This window comes from Aotus nancymaae, unplaced genomic scaffold (genome assembly GCF_030222135.1).
Source record: "Aotus nancymaae isolate 86718 unplaced genomic scaffold, 86718_ANA_hifiasm-v0.15.2.pri h1tg000011l, whole genome shotgun sequence".
In the NCBI taxonomy this organism is placed as follows: Eukaryota; Metazoa; Chordata; class Mammalia; order Primates; family Aotidae; genus Aotus; species Aotus nancymaae.
In genome coordinates this window covers 85,231,106-85,252,520 of record NW_026988422.1, presented here as the reverse complement: position 1 = coordinate 85,252,520, position 21,415 = coordinate 85,231,106, and the positions used below count along the sequence as shown (strand labels likewise).

Genomic DNA, 21,415 nt, shown 5'->3' with positions numbered 1-21,415 from the left:
AAATATATTTAAATGCTTAAACTGGCACCTGACATGTCTGGCTTCGTTAACGCTGGCTATGATAGCCTTTTTATTTTTTATCTTTATTTATTTACGTTTTTGAGACGGAGATTCAGTCTTGTTGCCCAGGTTGTAGGGCAATGGTGCAATCTTGGCTCACCACAACCTCTGCCTCCTAGGTTCAAGCGATTCTCCTGCCTCAGCCTCCTGAGTAGCTGGAATTACAGGCATTCGCGGCCATGACCAGTTAATTTTGTATTTTTAGTAGAGATGGGGTTTCTCCATGTTGGTCAGGCTGCTCTGGAACTCCCGATCTCAGGTGATCCACCTGCCTTGGCCTCCCAAAGTGCTGGGATTATAGGCGTGAGCCACTGCACCCAGTCCTGGTAGGCTTTTTATTTTTAATAAACATAAAATGTTAAGAAAATTACAAATCCTCTCACATAATTATGGAGGCTGAAAAAAAATTACAAATCCACGCACTGAACGGCAGTAAGCTAATGTTGACTTGTGATTCAATGATCGTAAAACAGTTACAGTGTAACCTGGAAAGTATTTTCAAGATGGTAAAACCTCTTCCTTACGACAAGAATTTCAAACCCTAACTATAATTCCTCCGATCATAATCAGTTCAATATGTTGTGAAACCAAGCAGATGTGAAACTACGGAATTGCACACTAAAATTTAGTGGCTGCGACCACCCAAGTGCTTTACATTTAAAAGAGTAAAGTGCAATGAGGGATGAGGTGGCAATCTCATTACATAAAATAATCACTGCAATAAAGGAACCTACAATTAAAGTTACTTTACTTTGAAAACCTATAACCCCTGAATGAAATCAACCTGTTTATTAGTATTGTAATTTAAGATGAAAAAGTCTGAATGGCAATTTGGTGAAGCAGATGTTGTAATATTTACATTTAGTGAAATACACACATCTTACAATACGAGCTAGCAACAGTACTTACTGGTTCCGTGAGGGTGCTGTCCTTTTCTAAAAACTGCACTACACAGTACGCCAGCTAAAAAGTAAAAGGAGAAAGAGCATTAACATTTCAACATAGAAATGCTGCTGTGCTTTTTCTAGAATCTTCATTAAACACCTTCCTACGGCAAGACAAGGACCCACAGTACAGACAAAGCCGTCGTGTAATTCTGATGTTGCCCCCAGGGTGTGCCACCCCAACCGCCCGGTAGGCCCCACAGGAGGCTCTGAGTGGGACTTTCAGGGAGGGACCCCAGGAGCAATGACCAACAGATAAATCCTTCCCCATTAATTGGTGATAGATCAGAAAGATGAAATATAAAAATAAGAAAAATAAATCAGAAAACAGTCTTTCCAGTGTAACTATCACTAAGTCAATCCAGTATGATGGGGATTTTGTCGTGGTCCTTGAGATTACAATGCACAAGTAATCTAACAGCAGGGAAAACAAAGTACAATCTGGTTCCATCTTAAATCTCTCAACTATTAATTTCTTTTGTGCAACAATTAATATGATAATCTGACTGGATGCAAAGATATCACCAGTTAAGAGTAGTCAGAGAAAATAAATATTTTCTAGGAAGGATTAATTAAAGAATGTACTTTTTGGCTGGGCACGGTGGCTCACACCTGTAATACCAGCACGCTGGGAGGCCGAGGAGGGTAGATCACGAGGTCAGGAGTTCAAGACCAGACTGCCCAACATGTTGAAACCCTGTCTCTATTAAAAAATACAAAAATTAGCTGAACATGGTGGCTCATGCCTATAATCCCAGCTACTAGGGAGGCTGAGGTAGGAGAATCGCTTGAACCGGGACACAGGAGGCGGAGGTTGCAGTGAGCTGAGATGGTACCACTGCACTCCAGCCTGGGCTACAGAGCGAGACTCCATCTCAAGAAAAAAAAAAAAAATGTACTTTTTGTCATTTAGCCCCTACCACAAGCTTTGAAAGTGGGATGTGGCAGAAAGGAGCCTTGCGTGCTCCTAGGCCTGTGCTGGGGTGTGACTGCTCAGTGCCTGGCCCAGTGACAGCTGAAAGTGAACAAAGACACTGACTGCAGCCAAAGGGTGAAAGAAAACCAAATCCAGGTAAATGCAGCCCATTAACCACTTACTGCCAATTTTTCAGCACAGCTGTACTTACATTGCTATAGTTTTAAACATTCACAGTTTTAGTTTATTTATTTATTTTTTTGAGATGGAGTTTCGCTTTTTACCCATGGTGGAGTGCAATGTCGCGATCTCGACTCACTGCAACCTCCGCCTCCCAGGTTCAAGCGATTCTCCTGCCTCAGCGTCCTGAGTAGCTGGGATCACAGGCATGTGCCACCATGCCTGGCTAGTTTGTATTTTTAGTAGAGGCGGGGTTTCCCCATATTGGTCAGGCTGGTCTCAAACTCCCAACCTCAGGTGATCTATCCATCTCGACCTCCCAAAGTGCTGGGATTAGAGGCAGCTTTTATTTTTTTAAAAAACACTCTCATAGGCCATTCATTGGCCACAGACCTAAATAGGCTTTTCTTTTTAAGGTACTAAATTTTCGATTATACTAAAGAAAACTCCTCTCAGATGTTTTCCTTGACTCCTTCCAGAGAGTTACTCCTTTCTCTACGCTTAAAACTAATTTAAAAGTTCTGTATTACAGAGATTTTTCTGAATTTCTTAAAATGAATTTTTCTTTACCCCTTTATTCTTTCAATTATCACCAGAAGGTTGTCACCAACGTCAGTAGTGTCATATGAAGAAGAAAGCACTCTCGGTTAAGGCTGGATTCACTATCTTGTGTTCAGTCCTGTTCAAATGCCAACAGCTGTGTTCCTGGAGCCTCCCCTGCCCCTTACCTGGGGATGGTAGACACTCAGAGATTTCACTTTGTGCAAAGGTAGTAACACCTTCAATAAGAAAATCTTGTGCTCTTCTTTTAGTGGTAAGGCAAATCCATTAATTATACTGCAAAAAGAACATTCATTCAGTTTGAACATTTACAAATTCCAGATTTTAAACAAGTATCTTGCTGTTTTTCTTTCAGTTTTTGTTTTCAGCATCGAAACCCAGCAGGCAAAATATACAGAGCCAAGCATGTTACCATGCGCTTGTGCCCCAGCTAACTTGGGAGGCTGAGGCCGGAGGAACATCTGAGCCAGGCGTTCGAGGCTGTAGTGTGCCATAATCGCACCTGCGAATAGCCACTGTTCTCTAGCCTGGGCAGTACAGCGAGATCCTATCTAGGGGTCTGTGGAGTACGTCAGAGTGCTCCAGCCCCTGCAACAGCCTAGGAGGGAAATACGATGATTCCTTATGTATATATATATACCTACATATGTGTGTGTGTGTGTGTGTGTGTGTGTATCAGAAAAAAGAGGATACCAGCAGAAGTTCAAAAATATTAAATGCCTTCGAGGAAGCATAGTTATTTTTATCTCTGTAACTACATGATAATTTAAACATTCTGGGTTTACAGGTGTTACCCAGAACAGCAGAAAGCTGGCTCAACAGCAGGAGCTCCTGGTGGCAAAATCTTCCACCCTAAACAGGCCAGGTAAGACAGGACAGTTCACGTGGGACCCGCAAACCCAGCACCTTGCCTCAGCCTTATCCATCTTCAGGAATTCTTGCTGCCTAGAGTAATTCGGGGTCGTTATTTTAATACTGGTAACAGAGACCCGGTGGGTGCTGAATGAGTGTTGGTTAAAAATGAGTTAGGGCTAGGAGTGGTGGCTCACACCTGTAATCCCAGCATTTTGGGAGGCTGAGGTGGGTGGATCATCTGAGGTTAGGAGTTCAAGACCAGCCTGGCCAACATGGTGAAACCCGGTTTCTACTAAAAATATAAAAATCAGCTGGGTGTGGTGGCACATGCCTGTAGTCCCAGCTATTTGGGAGGCTGAGGTGAGAGGATCGCTTGAACCCAGGAGGTAGAGGTTGCAGTAAGCTGAGATCATGCCACTGCACTCCAGCCTGGGCAACCGAGGAGACTCCATCTCAACTGAAAAAAAAAATCAGTTAGAAAGCTGTTCCTTGTGCAAGGAAAGGGGGTCCTACCTAGAGCCTCCAAAGCAAAGTTTTTGTCTCAAACAACTAGTTTATTGTCTCGGTTTTATAATTAGGCAAATGCAAGTGACTGTCACTGAGCTGCAGAAGTAGACAGTCATCTCTAACTCGGTCTTCTCCGCTCAGCATGGCGGGCAATGCAGGAAGGGCGAGCCTGGAGTGGCCAATCAAGGAGGGCGTGCTCAATCACAGGGTCACCTGCAGGCTGAACCTCTTGTCTGGAAGAAGAAAACTAATCATCCTCTCGTCGGGAGCTGCATGGGGGCCCCATGCACACGGCGTGGCGGGCTGTGGAACGCACGACACAGCGCTCCCGTTCCTGCAACAATCTAGGAGGGAAATGCAAGGATTCCTCCCATCTTACAGAAGTACCTGCCCACGGTCACACAACTAGCTAGGGGCATCCTCTTCACCACTCACTGCACTGCACTGCGAGAGAAAAGCCCCAAGTTTGTCTAAACTAATCAAAGTAGAATTCTCAATGAGGACATTTTTTCAAATCACATCTGAAATGACAAGAATAGCTTTTCTCAGAACTAACAGGCAGGACCTGATGCACCATGAGAAGAGAGTCTTGTGCTCAGGAGCTGCAGGGAGTCACCAGTCCACCCAGCGTGCTGGGCTTCTCCACCCCAGGCTCCTGAGAACCCCGACCTGCCCATCTACACTACGTCCCTAAAAAGGGGCAGGAAAAAGCACTCCCACACTTACTAGCTGTGGAACCCTGAGGAACTCTGGGAAACAGTGGGTTAGAAGGTCTAATATAAAATCTACAGGTCATCAATTAAAAAAAAAAGTGGCAGGGCGTGGTGGCTCATGCCTATAATCCCAGCACTTTGGGAGGTGAGGTGGACAGATCACTTGAGGCCAGGAGTTCGAGAACAGCCTGGCCAACATGGGAAAACCCCATTTCCACCAAAAATACAAAAATTAGCTGGGCGTGGTGGCAGGCACCTGTAGTCCCAGATACTCAGGAGGCTGAGGCAGGAGAATTGTTTAAACCTGGGAAGCGCAGATTGCAGAGAGCCGAGATCACACCACTGCACTCGAGCCTGGGCAACAGAGCAAGAGGCTGTTTCAAAAAAAAAAAGGCAAGTAAAAACTTTACTTGGATAAAGATGATGAAAGTTTTGAAATGTTAATTATTTTATAAGTATACATATAAAAAAACGAAAGTAATTGAAAATACTAGCATTTACACAATACCCCTAACGTACAACCTATTCTTCTTCCAAGCTTCTAATATAAACCTTCTTATGTAACTATTTTTAACACTGCTCTTGAGGAAATAGCTGGAATCGTGTTTCCATGGTAATGAAACTGAGGTATATGAAGTAGACTCTACGTACAGAACCATAAAAATGGGAGAGATTTGTCATTTGGCATGTTCTAATCTAAGAGCTCACCAACTCCTTCTTTAAGTGAAATTTTATTTAAATTCTTTGAGAGAATGGTTTAAATTGCCTTGCTTTAAAGGGGGCAGCTGAACTCAATGAAATGGATCACTCTGGTGTAAATTCTATCGATGGCTATTTGCCACCCATAACACAACACAGTGGCTTACCTTCCCAATATTTCCAGTAATTCTGCTATGCCATTATGATGCTCTGTTTCATAAATAAACCTAGAAAAAACCAATTTTCCAATTAGAATTAAGACACTGAGCTAAGCTGAATAAGAAAACAATGCTGTAGGAGGAGCCTCAGAGCCAGGTAACAAGAAGCCTATTTGTGCAAACACTGCTCGGGTGAGCAAGAAGCCCTTCAGGAACCAGAGAAACTCCTCAAGGCCTGGAGGTGTACATGCCTTGAGGGCAGAAAGCTCAGTCTTGCACACATGTTTTCCTCAATATTTTGTTTTGAAAAATTTCAAGCATCTAGGAAAACTGAAGGAATTCTACAGTGAACACCCATTTCAACTACCCAGATTCGACCACGAGCCATGTGTGCCATCTGCTTGATCACATGCACATCGGTTCATCCATCCTTTACTTGTTCATTAATCCATCTTACGTTTTTGCCATATTACAACATAAGTCAATGTCTTACTTAGTTTTAAAGCCTACAGTATTTAGCACAGTTCCTGCAAAGGGCAGAAGTGATTCCTGGGCACCTCTTGGTCTACCTGCCTAGTTCCCCACTGACACCCACACACATTCTCTGTACTGCCTCAGGTGTGATATTTCTGAAGCACCCATCTGCGATAGACCCAGCTCCCAGCTCCCTTCCTCTGAGACGTTTCTGTCCACTGCGCCTGCTTCTAGTGGACCCCCAAGAAATGCACCCCAACATCTGTGTCAGCCCATCTCCCTCCAGATGGGGCCACTGTGAGGACAGGGCCAAGGACTTCTCGTGACTATGTTCCCAGGGCTAGGAGCAAGCCTGGCATCTGTTTGATGATGAAAACACATCTGCTGAATAAACCAGGGACAAGGAGAGGAAACAGTGACATATTAGGAAACAGGCAAGTGTCCTCCCACAAAGGGGTCCCACAGAAACAAAGAAGCCTCTCCTGCGCCAAGCCTCACGCACCTGGGGTTGGTCTAGAGCAACCCAAGAGTATCCTGCAGGAAGTGAGAGGCTCTGAAAGATCCCTGCCCATCAGATGAAAACCATTTGTTTAGAGACAGCTCTAAGCCAAAAATAAGTTTGAGCGGATTAAAAATTTCAGTTTTGAAATTTCATTCACTTTGTTTGAAACAAAAGAAATAGCATGACTTTAAAGAGGCCAAACATCCACAGATGTGAAGTATTTTTGAAGAATGGGTCTTAACGTATCTATTTCCAAATGATCAGAATTCACCGAGAGACTGGTGCTTGAACTGGGTCCTGAAGGAGGATTTTAACAGATTTTTTTTTTTTTTTTGAGATGGAGTTTCACTCTTGTTGCCCAGGCTGGAGCGTAATGGCTCAGTCTCGGCTCACCACAACCTCCGCCTCCTGGGTTCAAGTGATTCTCCTGCCTCAGCTTCCCGAGTAGCTGGGATTACAGGATTACAGGCATGTGCTACCATGCCCGGCTAATTTTGTATTTTTAGTAGAGACAGGGTTTCACCATGTTGGTCAAGCTGGTCTCGAACTCCCAACTTCAGGTGATCTGCCCACCTCGGCCTCCCAAAGTGCTGGGATTACAGGTGTGAGCCACCGTGCCCGGCCTTAACAGACTTTTTTTTTTTTTTTTTAATGGCAGTGTGGAGAGTGAGAACTCCTTTGGCTGGAACAAAGATCGGTGACATGGAGTGACGTGGGCAAGATGCGTGGAGAGGCTGGAAGGCCAGCTTAGAAAAAACAAAATCTGGCTGGGCACAGTGGCTCACACCCATAATCCCAGCACTTTGGGAGGCCAAGGTGGGTGGATCACCTGAGGTCAGGAGTTTGAAACCAGCCTGGCCAACATGGCAAAACTCCATCTCTACTAAAAATATAAAAATTAGGCCGGGCACGGTGGCTCACGCCTGTAATCCCAGCACTTTGGGAGGCCAAGGTGGGTGGATCACCTGAGGTCAGGAGTTTGAAACCAGCCTGGCCAACATGGCAAAACTCCATCTCTACTAAAAATATAAAAATTAGGCGGAGCCAATAGTGGAAATGGACCTGGTAGCAGAGTTCCCCCAGCCTCCCAGTGCCGCGCGCTGGGCTGAGGCCCTTCTGCGATGTTTTACCTGGCTGCGGCCGTGTCAGATTTCTATGTTCCTGTCTCTGAAATGCCTGAACACAAGATCCAGTCATCTGGGGGCCCACTGCAGATAACAATGAAGATGGTGCCAAAAATGCTTTCTCCTTTGGTTAAAGATTGGGCTCCCAAAGCGTTTATAATTTCCTTTAAGTTGGAGACTGACCCCTCCATTGTAATTAATCGAGCTCGGAAGGCTTTGGAAATTTATCAGCATCAAGTGGTTGTGGCTAATATCCTTGAGTCACGACAGTCCTTTGTGTTTATTGTAACCAAAGATTCGGAAACCAAGTTACTGCTATCAGAGGAAGAAATAGAAAAAGGCATAGAGATAGAAGAGAAGATAGTCGATAATCTTCAGTCTCGACATACAGCTTTTATAGGTGACAAAAACTGAAGTAAAAAGCCCTTACAGGATCAAAAATTGTTCAGGGCTCTTACAGATGGTGAAAACTATAATAAAACCTTTGCTTTCATATGGACAGATAAAATGAAGAAAAGGAAAAAGGCAGAGGTGTGCAGGCAAATAAGGTTTGGTATTTGTCTTTTAATGACGACACCTGATACATTCACCTGAATGTCATCTTGATTTTGAAATTGAACACTAGAACTGTTTCTCACCTCTAAAAAGAAGAGCTTATTGAGAATTACATATTCCTTTTTTTTGAGACAGAGTTTCGCTCTTGTTACCCAGGCTGGAGTGCAATGGCGTGATCTCGGCTCACTGCAACCTCCACCTCCTGGGTTCAGGCAATTCTCCTGCCTCAGCCTCCTGAGTAGCTGGGATTACAGGCATGCACCACCGTGCCCAGCTAATTTTTTGTATTTTTAGTAGAGACGGGGTTTCATCATGTTGACCGGGATGGTCTCAATCTCTTGACCTCGTGATCCACCCGCCTCGGCCTCCCAAAGTGCTGGGATTACAGGCGTGAGCCACTGTGCCCAGCTACATATTCCTTAAAATATATATGGGGGCCTGAATGTCATCCGTCTTTATACTATAAAAAGAGGATTATGGATGCATGAATGGCCATGCTTTGGAGATCAAATATTTGTTGAGTGCCTACTGTGTGTTAGGCCCTGTGCTGAGCCATGAGGATTAAAAAAGATGAATAAACATGTCTTGTTTGGGAAATGGATGTATAAAAAATTAAGTGCAATAAACTGTCCAAAAGCTGGAAAAAAAAAAAAAAAAAAAAAAAAAAAAAATTAGGCCAGGCACGGTGGCTCACGCCTGTAATCCCAGCACTTTGGGAGGCCAAGGCGGGTGGATCACGAGGTCAAGAGATCGAGACCATCCTGGTCAACATGGTGAAACCCCGTCTCTACTAAAAATACAAAAAATTAGCTGGGCATGGTGGTGCGTGCTACCTCCAGCTACTCAGGAGGCTGAGGCAGGAGAACTGCCTGAACCCAGGAGGCAGAGGTTGCGGTGAGCTGAGATCGCGCCATTGCACTCCAGCCTGGGTAACAAGGGTGAAACTCTGTCTCAAAAAAAAAAAGTAAATAAATAAAAAAATAAAAATTAAACAAAAAAATTACAAAAACGAACCAAAAAAAAAAAGAAAAAACAATAAAAATCAGCTGGGCGTGGTGGTACATGCCTGGAGTCTCACATACTTGGGAGGCTGAGGTGGGAGGATCACTTGAACCTGGAAGGTGGAGGCTACCGTGAGCCGAGATGGTGCCACTGCACTCCAGCCTGGGCAACAGAGTGAGACCCTGTCTCAAAACAAAAAACAAAAAACCAAGATCTGTTTTTGCAGGTGCCAGTAAGCAGAACCTTAGCAGCCAGACACAGTAGCACTTCAATGCACGTGGCCACAGCCTGAGAGTGAGGCAGGGACGTTACTGGGGCACAGCCTGGAGCCACGGGTGACAGGAACGACAGTGGTGCCGGGACCAGAAACAGAAAGTGCTCTCACCTGGTGTCCCTGAGCCTGCACCTACCTGAGGCTTGGAAACTGCGACCAAGCAGAAGTCAGTCCATGTGTGTCTACACTGAGAGGTGCTTTAATTTACGGAACTCACTCTGCAGGCTCCCTTTGCATATGCTGCGGCCGAGCCGCTTCAGTTTACTACTCCTCCAGCAAGTACCTTGTAGAGCTGTGCTCTGGGCCCTCAGAGACAAAGACCTCTGAACCCCTTCTGGTCTAGCTCCATCGGCTTTAACATTTACATAACGGTGGCCTGTAGCTGTAAGCCATTTTGTTTTCCTAAATCAACATTACTACATTCTTACTGATAAATTCTTGATTTGTAATTTCTTACACGTGCTTTGAAGTAGGTAGAAGAAAGAGGAAAATAAGGACAGTTCCTCTCCTTCTTCCCTGTCCTGTGGAAGACAAACAGGGACAATGGGAGGGCAACAGAGAACCCGGGAGCCGGTGAGAACATTTCTCACTCTTTCAGCAGAAAGGGAGTCAGACCCCCAGACACTGAGCTGGCACCTGCTGGCTGCAGAAGTCTCCAGAATGGATTCCTCAATGCCTTTCCTGCTTGTATGATGTGTTCTGGCCTTGCAGGAAGAGGTGGACTCTATTTCTCCTTCCTCTGAAGCTGGGCTGTCCTTGCGCCCTGCTTTGACCAATACAAAGGGCAGATGTCACTCTGCACTGGTTCCAAGCCAAACCCTTAAGCACTGGGGCTCCTGCCTCTCCCCTCTTGGAGGGGGCCGTGGCTGTAGGAACTCCCATAACCTGGAGGAGCTCCAGCACAGCACAGAAGGGGCGTGGGGACCTGCTCAGCAGCCCCTGTGAACACTCTAGTCCCAGCACATGCCACGGAGCAGAACTGTCTGGATTAGCACAGTGCAGATGACAGCATCATGAGGGATGACGGACCATGGCTGACGGAAGCCAGCGAGCTGGGAGTGGCTCCTGACTCCAGGATGGCGTGAGGTAGTGACACATCCTGGAGATGATGGGGACAGTATGACAGCATCTCTCTGTGAGGTAAGAGCATGAGCAGGTGCTGCACAGCCCCACTGCAGGGCGAGAATGAGGATGAAGCATGGACCATGCTCTTGTTATGCAACAAGAGAAGGAACTGCACACTGCCTTGCCCACCCAGCCTCCAGGTCCCACCGTGTGCCAGCAGGCATCATGGGTAATTGACAGCACCGTTTAACTCACACTTAAGCTGATGAGAATGAGAAACTATAGAAATAAATAGCAACCTTATATTTACATTTTCAGTGCAACTGAACCAAATACATTCAAAATGTCTTCTTCTTACAAGTCATAGCTGTACTCTATTGAACTTAGATGAGCTGGCTGGGTATGGTGGCTCACACCTGTAATCCCAGTACTTTGGGAGGTTGAGGCAGGAGGATCACTCGAGGCCAGGAGTTCGACACCAGCCTCGGCAACACATTGAGATCCCCATCTCTACAAAAATATAAAAAATTAGCCAGATGTGGTCACATCTGTAGTCCCAGCTACTTGGGAAGCTGAGGTGGAAGAATCCCTTCAGCCCAGGAGTTTGAGGCTGCAGTGAGCTATGATAGCATCACTGTACTCCAGCCTGGGTGACAGAGTGAGACCCTGCCTTAAAAAAAGAGAAAAGAAAACTTGGGTGAGCTGAATACATCTCTCAAGGTCTTTCTTCTTATTTTTTTCTCACATGAAATGAGGAGGTGGTGGTACTGACAGTGAGGACCCAAACCAATTGTGGAATCTAGATAGCATGCTTGCTCTTGAGTGCACATACCGGGACAATTACAGAAGAGGTTACTCAATGCATGCACACAGACACAAATGCCATACTCTAGCACCGAACCTTCAGGAGAACTGAACTCAATTATGTGTAATAACTTTTGAATACTACTCTACTTAAGTATTTCGTTAGGGTTCTTTAAGGTATGAAATGTTTTCTACTTCTTAAATGCACATGTTCAATACATTTGTGATTCTGCTATCTGAACAAAACCTACTAGTGTTAAGAAAACAGAAACCATTAGGTAGAGCTTTAATTTTGGGTCAAAAAGACTGAAATTTAAATTGTACCTGTTCTATGTTAATTAAATAATGTATATTATTGTTTTCATAGAGAAGTACATCAGCCAAGTAATGATCTTTTTAAAAAGGAATCATGATACCAAGAGATATAAAATAGAAATGTAACATTTAGGAAAATGACATCATTCTCTGGTTATAGCTGATGTGTCAGGTCTGGGCTATGTCCAGCACTGGGCTCCATTTTATAAATGAGATGTGGGGAACTTGGAAGGAGTTCAAAGGAAAGCCACACATGAAATGAAAGGCTCTCACGCCGAAATGCCCTATCAGGTGTGGAGACCGGGGAGGGAATGAGACCCCAATGACTGCAGAGGGGCAGGATGGGGTGCCCCCAACACAGGCTGCACAGCAGGCTGGCATGGGATGGGGAGCCGGGGCTGTGGGTCTCAGCAGGGGGTCTCGTTTGCCATGTGTCTGTCTCAGATGCCCCTTTACTTTTCCTGTGCTTGATCACTGTGATTAGGAAAGGACCCTGAGGCCCGCGTTTGCCGTGGCTGATACCTGGCCCCTTCTCCAGGACCAGTGCTCTGTCCACACCCTGGCCCTGCAGCGAGGCTGTGTGGCACCTGCTCATACTCTTATCCCACAGAGAGATGCCATCCTACTGCCCCCATCATCACCAGGATATGTTACTATCTCTCACCATCCTGGAGTCAGGTGCCTTAGAGGCAAACTGACCTGAGAAGCTACAATTTATAGAAGAAACTGCTCATTTAGTAAGCTTTCCAGGAACAAATAAGAAACAACAGGAACTGTTTCCTCTATTGACATTTACTTGGTGCCACCGCAGGGTGGGATGTGAAGCTGGCACTGGGGCGGGGCATGCAACAAATCAGCCAACATCGTGGCTGCCCTTGTTGAAGACCAGACTCACCGCCAAGTCAGGCAGAGCCTCTCGTTAAGGGATGTTTCAGGAAGCCTGGGAGGCTAAGGGAAGGAAGGGCTGGTGGAAAAAGACATCCTGGGTGGCTCAAACACTGGCTGCAGAGCCCTGATGTGGAAGGAGCCTGGGAGCTGAGCAGAGGCTGGCTGGGAAATGGGCGGGCCTGGAGGTGGGCCTGCCACTGGATGCTGTCCTCCTCCAGCCGCTGCTCCAGGGGGCTTTCCCTCCCCTGATGCACAGTGGGAATCTCCAAATCTTCAACCAAGGTGCACAGATCTCAGGCTTTGTACAGATGAATGACATCATTCCTGCCCCACCTTCTCTCACTGAGACTCCCTGGGAAGAACGAGGTGATGCACAGGTGGAAAGGAAAAGCTGGCATGAGGGTTAATACTGAGTGTCAACTTGATTGGATTGAAGGATGCAAAGTATTGCTCCTGAGTGTATCTGTGAGGGTGTTGCCAAAGGAGACTAACATTTGAGACAGTGGACTGGGAGACGCAGACCCACCCTTAGTCTGGGTGGGCACCATCTATCAGCTGCCAGCATGGCTAGAATAAAGCAGGCAGAGGAACGTGGAAGGACTAGTCTGGCTGAGTCTTCTTCCGGCCTCATCTTTCTCCCGTGCTGGATGCTTCCTGCACTCAAACACTGGACTCCAAGTTCTTCAGCTTCTGGACTCTGGGACCTACCGGGGGCTCCCGGACCTCCAGCCACAGATCGAAGGCTGCACTGTCGGCCTCCCTACTTTTGAGGTTTTGGGACTCGGACTGGCTCCCTTGCTCCTTATCTTGCAGATGGCCTATTGTGGGACTTCTTTGTGATCGTGTGAGTCGAATCTCCTAATCAACTCCCCTCCACATGTTTATCTATGAGTCCTGTCCTTCTAGAGAGCCTTCACTAATACAGTTGGTTTGGATGGAACCAATTCATCCACATTTCTGGGAAACTAGACCTTTCAGTAGAAACAGGAACAATGGAGGGACCAAGGGGAGCCTGGTGGCTCCGGAGGGAGCTGTGGGGAGAGGGGAGGAAGGCAGGGAGGATGAGCCCAGCCGGCCCACGCACACAGTGCATGAGGGGGTCCACCAGCACACGACACACAGGCTTCGAGAAACCCCTCTTCACAAGCTGGATCCTGTCAGAGGAGATGACGGGGTGGGGAGCATCGAGTGGGGAAATGGAAAAGGACGACGCCACCCACATGTAACTTACCTATAAAATATATTATTTATCTGTTTTCTGATGTAAGCTCTCAAGCCTAGGAATTTCCCATAGATTCTGTGAAGGGTGGTTTTAAGAAAATCTCTCTCCCGAGGATCTTCGCTGTCAAAGAGCTCTAAAAGCTTTGAGAAGAAAAAAGACACTTAGTGGCTGGGTGTCACCACTCCGTCAGGGCTTTGACAGGGCCTGCTAATTTGTACCTTACCTGCAATACAAACTTCTGATCAATATATTTCTTCGCTATATTAGGTTGGAAATCTGGAGACTCTAAAAATCTTAAGAAAAATTCATAAACAAGCTAGGAGGAAAAAAAACAACATGAGTCAAATAACATGAGATTTTATTGAATGGAGATTAAAATATACTAGGAGTTGAATCATTATTTGCCTGCGAATATTAGCCTCTTAAAGCCACATATCTACACAATTAATGCCAAATTACATGGCTTAATTTAATTATAAATGGTGATGGCAATTATTTTATTTGGTGAGACCCACAGACTATATCCTTAAATGGCATTTAAACAAAACAATGTCCATGGCTGATGTCAGAGTGTTATAGTACACTGTTCAGAGACTACAGGGCACAGATGCCACAAACCAGGCCACAACCCAACTCTGCGGGGGGCAGATTTGCAGCCTGTTGCCTAGGAGTGTCCCACAGTGCCAGGCACAGAGCCAACCAAATGCACAGGAACTCTGGGGCTGCCAGGTAAGAGGGCCCTAAGATGCAGACTCTGAACCGTGACCTGAAGCTGGGATGCTTCTTTCCCAGTGTAGATGTGCTGGGTGGGACAGTGTGGCCTGCCTGTCACGGAGGGATGGCCCTCCCACCTGCATGCCTGGCTCCTGCTTTGCTCAAGCTGGCCTTGGTGCCTCCTTGCCAACACCCTTCTGCCTTACAAACACCCTGGCGAAAGGCAATAACCAGCACAGGAACCTGGGTGCCCCGCAGGCACACATTAAATATGAATACCAAAAACTGGGAGATTGTCGGCTTAAGACCTCTGGGCCCGAATTCAACAGCCATCAACAAAGTGGCCATTTTCATTGAGAACATACTGACAATTTCACATCTTCATTGGCTGTGTAAAGTGGTCAAACACACACATTAACTTTTCGCTATTCTGCTGAAATACTTTCCTTGGATGTATGGGTTTGCAAGGACCATGCTACTGAGGAGAGGTCCATCTGCCCGAACCAGTGCGCCTGCTCTGTGGACCCCAGGCCACTCCCACACATCACTGGTGCCCTCTGATTCTGGTCACCCCAGAGCCCAATACCTGTAGATGAGGCCAGGCTGCTTCTAACGTTGGTTCGTCTTCTTCTGGGTCAAATTCTGCTCCCGTGGGATTAGACGAAGGTGGTAATGTTCGGAACATGTTAACTGCAAACTAAAATCCGCATATTCTATAATTACAACCAGGGCATTCAAAATATTTACAGAGAACATTTAAAAAAGTCTTAAGTAATTCTAACAGTAGCCGCTTCCCATGGTAACTTAGCTCCTCCTTATCCTCAAAATCCAGAAGCCATGTGGGTCCCCAAAGACAGTCTGGATCAAAACCGCAGCAGGAAACACTGCTTTGGACAGGTGACCACGAAAGTTGACCACTAAAGTTATTTGCACTCTTAACTGTCAAACTTTAAATGACAAGCAACACCAACAAAGGCTGATGGCACAGTGATGGCTTCTGAGGTCTGACACTATCCAGTGGGTGTAAGAGCAAGGAGAGCGTTCAAAATGAGAGTAAAAAAAGGATGACATGACGAAGGCTCCAGCAGAGTCGCAGCTGAAAATGCCGACAAGTGGCAGGTGCTGCATCACGCTGGGAGGACCCGTGAGACGACGGCACCGATAAACACTGTGGTCAGCAACCACGAGGAAAGCAACAGTCAGGGCGGGATGACTTCTGAGTGGCTAGGATCATTTCTGAGAAAGGACTGCTCAGGGGCACAGAGAGGACTGCTGGAGGGCAGCCTGGCTGTGCGTCCCAGCGTGGGCTGTTAGATTCCTCTCGGTCTGTCTGGACTTGTATTACACATACTGACAGATCAGTGACATAAATAGAAAAGATTAGTGTTTCCATGTCATAAATTATAACCTAGTTTTCTTTTGTACTGAGTCTATTCATTTACTTTTGAGACAGCGTCTCCCTCTTGGCCCAGGCTGGAGTGTAGCAGTGCGCACTCGGCTCATCGCAACCTTTGCCTCCCGGGTTCAAGCGATTCTTCTGCCTCAGCCTCCCGAGGTACAGGTGTGCACCACCATGCCTGCCTAATTTTTATATTTTTAGTAGAGACAGGATTTCACCATGTTAGTCAGGCCGGTCTCAAACTCCTGACCTCAAGTGATCACCTGCTCCTCAGCCTCCCCAAGTGCTGGGATTACAGGTGTGAGCCACCACATCCTCTTTTGTACTAAGTCTAAATATAACTGGTTACCTTACCGAACCTCTGAATGAATCATATGCCAGTTATATAACTGGGCTCTGGTGCATGGCTCTTACAGGTGATCACAAGAAGCCCCAGTCCCACCACTCTCAAAAGCACAAAATCAAAACTTTTGACACAAAAGATTAAAATCTGACCTAACAACAACAATGAGCAAATGTTTCTAGAGAGTCCAGGGCAAACTTGGCTGGCTTTACATAACCAGTCTTGTAAAGATCAAGCTAATTCTAAATGTTACCCACCCCATCCACCTTTTTTTTGAGATGGAGTCTTGCTCTGTTGCCAGGCTGGATCTTGGCTCACTGCAACCTTCATCTCCCAGGTTTAAGCAATTCTTCTGCTTCAGTCTTCTGAGTAGCTGAGACTACAGGTGCACGCCACCACGCCTGGCTAATTTTTTAATTTTTAGTAGAGACGGGTTTCACCACGTTGGCCAGGATGGTCTGGATGTCTGAATCTCGTGATCTGCCCACCTTGGCCTCCCAGAGTGCTGGGATTACAGGCGTGAGTCACTGTGCCCAGTCTCTTTTTTTTCTTATAGACAGAAAGTTGCTCTGTTGCCCAGGCTGGAGTGCAGTGGCCACCACAGCTCACTGCAGCCTCCAACTCCTGGGCTCAAGCAATCTTCCTGCCTCAGCCTCCCAAGTAGCTGGGACTACCAGCGCACACTACCACTTTCTGTTAATTTTATTTACTTCATGCAGAGACAAGAGATTGCTATGTTGCCTAGGCTAGTTTTGAACTCCTGGGCTTAAGCAATCCTCTTGCCGTGGCCTCCCAAAGTATTGGAATTACAGACGTGAGCCACTGCACCTGCCCATTTCTTCCTTTCTTTACTGTTATTGATACTGAACTCCAAACCTTAATATCATTTTTCAGAAAGTCCTCAGCTATAAAAGTGCTGAGCATCAAATGCTTGCTCTCGGTGTCATCTGAGAGGGGAGCTAGCGTTAAGGATCAACTGTAATGGCCTTCAAGGATAGTGCAGAAATGCAGGGATGAAAAAAGGGGCTGAAAAGCCAGAAACAACTAAATTAAAAAAAAAAAAACAACTTCCAGTAGAAGTATGAGTAATGTTCCTAAGACACAGGTACAAAGAAAAAGTCTGCAATCCAAACCGAGTTACCCTGACTCTCATTGGTGGATGATTTCTGGCAATTTCTACTCTCCAGGGATTGTCCTCTCCTCTGTGACACTGGTGTGTGTACAGGGCACTGCAAGGGAACCTCAAAGAACAGTGGTTGACAGGTAGATGGCCCTGCCTCAGTTGCTGGCCCATGGGCACTTGGTGCAGACAGGGGATTAGTCTGCCCCTCCTGGTGCCCTGACCCCAAAGCCCACAGATGTGAACAAGGAGATGCGAAGAGCTCAAATACTAAGGAAAGGCCACACACACTTTGGGTGGCTGCCGTCTCCCAGGGTGTGTGGAGAAGCAACAGAACTGGTCCTGTCATCAGCAGCCACTGCCCAAGCTCTCCATATCTTCTAGGGCCATGAAGGGCAGAGAGAGGAAACTCTAAATTGAGTCTTTAGCCCCTATGGGGAGTGTGGCATTTGTGAACTGGGGTTTTCTATCCTCTCTCAAAGCCAAAAGATTGGGGTCAGGGCCCAGTCACACACAGACCAGGGTCAGCTTCAGGAAAGGGAGATGGCACTTGGGTCTTCAGTGGGTTAGAGCTCTGGGCCCTGCCTGGTGCCGACAGGAGCAGAGCACCGTGTGGGGAGGGCAGAGCCTGGGCACGAAATCTGGCTCTCAGAGAGGTCTGTGAACAGGACTATTCCTGGCAGGAGACTGTGGGAACAGCCTGTGACATCAGGCCCTGAGGAACCATGGAGCCTGGAAGGAGAGTGGGGCCACCTCCTCCGAGGTTTCCAGCGCTGCCCATCAGGGACAGAGAGGCCAGAGCAGGAGCTATAGGGCCACCCAGGAAGCTGCCAAGGGAGAGAGAGGTCAGCGCACCCAGAGAGGAGGCTGTCGGCCTTGGGGGAGAGGAAACAGCTGCCTCTGGGAGAACCCGCTGCCCGTGAGTCACAGACATGCCGCAGAGGAAGAGACCACCATGCTGGCCGAGGCCACAGGGAGCAAAGCAGAAGAACAGGCAGCTGCCCTTCCCCTCTGCTTTGGGTTCTGCTCAAAGCCCCAGAGGAGGGAGGACAAGAGGGCCTCAGAGCCAACCCTGCTTCCCCTCCTCTCCCACGGCATGTCCTGCGCAGGCCAGGATGCCTGGCGTGTGGCTTAGATGCCATTTGGAGAGGGTCTGAAATTTAAAGCTTTAACCTAGATGGGATTTCTTTAACCGGGGATGACTAAAAAGTTAACCAACTTGCTGAAGATGTATTTAGGGTCAGGAAAGTGTGATGTCACCAGTCACGGTCGATAGCTGAAAAAAAGTAAAATGTCCTTCACTGGGCCAGCTGGCCATACGTGTCAACCTGGCTAGGGCACAGTGTCCAGCTGTGCAAACACTGCTGTGAGTGTTACTGTAAAGGCATTTTATAGATGTGGTTAACACCAAGAAACAATGGACTTTGAGTAGCGATCACCCTTGAGAATGTGGGGGCCTCATCCAGTCAACTGAGAGGCTCGTGAGACCCAAACTGTGGCATCTCTGAGGAGAGTCCCCCACGGCCCAGTCTCCTGCTCGCTGCTTGTCCGGGGAGTCCAGACCCGCCTGCTGGACTCACCCACTGTAGAAGGTAAGTCCCTGAGATTGCAATCTCTGTCTCTCCTGCTGTTTGTCTGGACAGCCCTGACTGAGGCACCCAGTCAGCTGAGATTCCTTAGTAAACTGGTGGTTTCTACTAGCAGGAAAGCTAGTGATTAGGGTTTTCAGTGGAAGCTCTCCTGTGCAGTGAGTCTGCCCAGCAGCTAGGCCCCATCTCAAACACCTGCAACTCACTGAATCCGTGATGCTGAGCTGACAGCCTGCAAAGTGACTCAGACGGCCTGCTCTGAACACCACATCCTCTCTTCAGTATCTGTCAGGGACTCAATGGTTGTGTCTCCTCTTCCTTAAAAAGACCTAAATCAGCCGGGCGCGGTGGTTCACGCCTGTAATCCCAGCACTTTGGGAGGCCGAGGCAGGTGGATCACGAGGTCAAGAGATCGAGACCACCCTGGTCAACATGGTGAAACCCCATCTCTACTAAAAATACAAAAAATTAGCTGGGCATGGTGGTGCGTGCCTGTAATCCCAGCTACTCGGGAGGCTGAGGCAGGAGAATTGCCTGAACCCAGGAGGCGGAGGTTGCGGTGAGCCGAGATCGCGCCATTGCACTCCAGCCTGGGTAACAAGAGCGAAACTCCGTCTCAAAAAAAAAAAAGACCTAAATCCTGGCATTGGCATGGCTGTATTTGGAGATGGGGCTTCAAAGAAAATAATTAAGGGTAAATGAAGTCATAAGGGTGGGGCCCTGACCCTCCAGGATCAGTGTCTTTGTAAGAAGGGATAGTAGAAGGCTCGCACTCACCTTCTCTGCACTTGCTCAGAGCAAAGGCCATGGGAGGGCACAGTGGCCGTCTGCAAGCCCAGAAGAGGCCCTCAGCAGGGAACAAACCCACTGGAACCTTGAACTTAGACTTTCCAGCCTCCAGAATGGAGAGAAGATACATTTCTGTGGTTTAAGCCACCGCGTCTGTGTATTTTGTTAGGGCAGACTGAGGAGACTGATGCAGCGCCCTTGACCGATGGCTGACCTAGGCCCAGGAAGGCTCTTTCCAGGCCAGTGCTGATGGACTCAAAGGCATTCTCACGTGTAAGAAAAACTCCTGCACGCCTACCTTCTACACACCTTTCTCACCACATTACACTGCATTAATTTAGTGCACATCTCTAGAAAAGGTTGAATAGGAAGTAATATTTGGGGGGGGGGAAGGAACAGAAGGCAAACAGCGTGACACCTCAAATTATTCTCGGGTTTCTAACTTAGCAACATGTCTTAGCACAAAAGCTTCAGGGAAAAATCAGAGGCAGGAAGCTCAGGTACAGAAATCTGGGGTGATGTCTGTGTGCAAATGTCACCGCCATGCTACCTGGACACATGGATCCGGTCTGAGGAAACAGAGAAGACGTCAACATCATGTGGTGAACAGCAAAGCAGCTCTGAGGTCTACGGAGTACCGGGCCTTCAGTGCAGCACACAGATTCACTGTGATCTCTCAAATGAGACCTGCAGATCCAGCGCACACCCAGACACACGGATGTAGAATCACGCTGCCCAAGAAAGGCGGCGCAACCTCATGGAAACAGTCTCTCTACATCCTCTTTCCACCTAGAAGGACTTCAGACCAAACAGCCTGCCCGAGCCTCGATTTTCTCCTTTGTTGGGAAGGGTAAAGGCTGGGCGCGGTGGCTCACACCTGTAATCCCAGCACTTTGGGAGGCCAAGGCGGGCAGATGACTTGTGATCAGGAGTTCAAGAACAGCCTGGCCAACAAGGGGAAACCCCATCTCCTCTAAAAATACAAAACTTAGCCGGCTGTCATGGCAGGCACCTGTAATCCCAGCTACTTGGGAGGCTGAGGCTGGAGAATGGCTTGAACCTGGGAGGTGGAGGTTGCAGTGAGCCGAGATTGCCCTACTGCATTCCAGCCTGGGTGACAGAGTGAGACTATCTCAAAAAAAAAAAAAAAGAAAGAAAAAAAGAAAAAAGACAAAAGGGTAAATGGGTAAATCCTTTTTTGCATTGGGTTTCGGTGAGAATCACGTAAAACACATGCGAAAGCACTTACTAGATGGAAAACCATGACACAAGCACTTCCCGAACGTTTGTGACTGTTTCTCTGACCTCCACAGGACAACGAAGGCACGCATGTGAGTGCACACGTATGTCTGCATGTGATTCACACGGCCCCGTCTGGGCCAGAACCGACTCTGGCTAGTATCAGGAAGCACCTGCTTCTGCTGCCTCCCTGACACTTCCACTTTTAGCACCTAAATCAGCCCTGCGGATGTTCTCCAAATCGCTAAATTTACTAAATTAGATGTAAACTAAAATGGCCCAAGAAGCAACTTTGTGGAAAATTCTTATAATTCAGCAATATCATGCAGCCTTTCTGTATGTGTTATCATTCATTACCAATGGGTGAAGTAATAAAATATTTATGCCATAACTACAGCAGTGTA

General features: G+C 47.2%; 2 protein-coding genes across 8 annotated transcripts in view; one reads left to right on the top strand and one right to left on the bottom strand.

Annotated features, from left to right (window-relative positions):
- Positions 1-21,415, bottom strand: part of PPP2R5C (protein phosphatase 2 regulatory subunit B'gamma) — a 167,090-nt gene that overhangs the window by 30,244 nt on the left and 115,431 nt on the right. For all 7 annotated transcript variants that reach the window (XM_064375220.1, XM_021675224.2, XM_021675223.2 and 4 more), the window contains 6 exons: positions 15,119-15,229; positions 14,042-14,134; positions 13,828-13,958; positions 5,603-5,662; positions 2,829-2,937; positions 970-1,023 (listed from right to left, as the gene is read on the bottom strand). In XM_064375220.1, coding sequence (XP_064231290.1) covers positions 970-1,023; positions 2,829-2,937; positions 5,603-5,662; positions 13,828-13,958; positions 14,042-14,134; positions 15,119-15,229 — 558 coding nt within the window. The remainder of the gene's footprint in view (positions 1-969; positions 1,024-2,828; positions 2,938-5,602; positions 5,663-13,827; positions 13,959-14,041; positions 14,135-15,118; positions 15,230-21,415) is intronic.
- On the top strand, positions 7,628-8,370 carry LOC135274191 (phosphopantothenate--cysteine ligase). Its single transcript, XM_064374511.1, has one exon. It carries the CDS (start codon positions 7,691-7,693, stop codon positions 8,105-8,107), a length of 417 nt encoding a protein of 138 aa, XP_064230581.1. The 5' UTR covers positions 7,628-7,690; the 3' UTR covers positions 8,108-8,370.

Coding starts and splice junctions, on each gene's coding strand:
- LOC135274191 (XM_064374511.1), top strand. CDS start 7,691: ATGTTTTACCTGGCTGCGGCCGTGTCAGATTTCTATGTTCCTGTCTCT.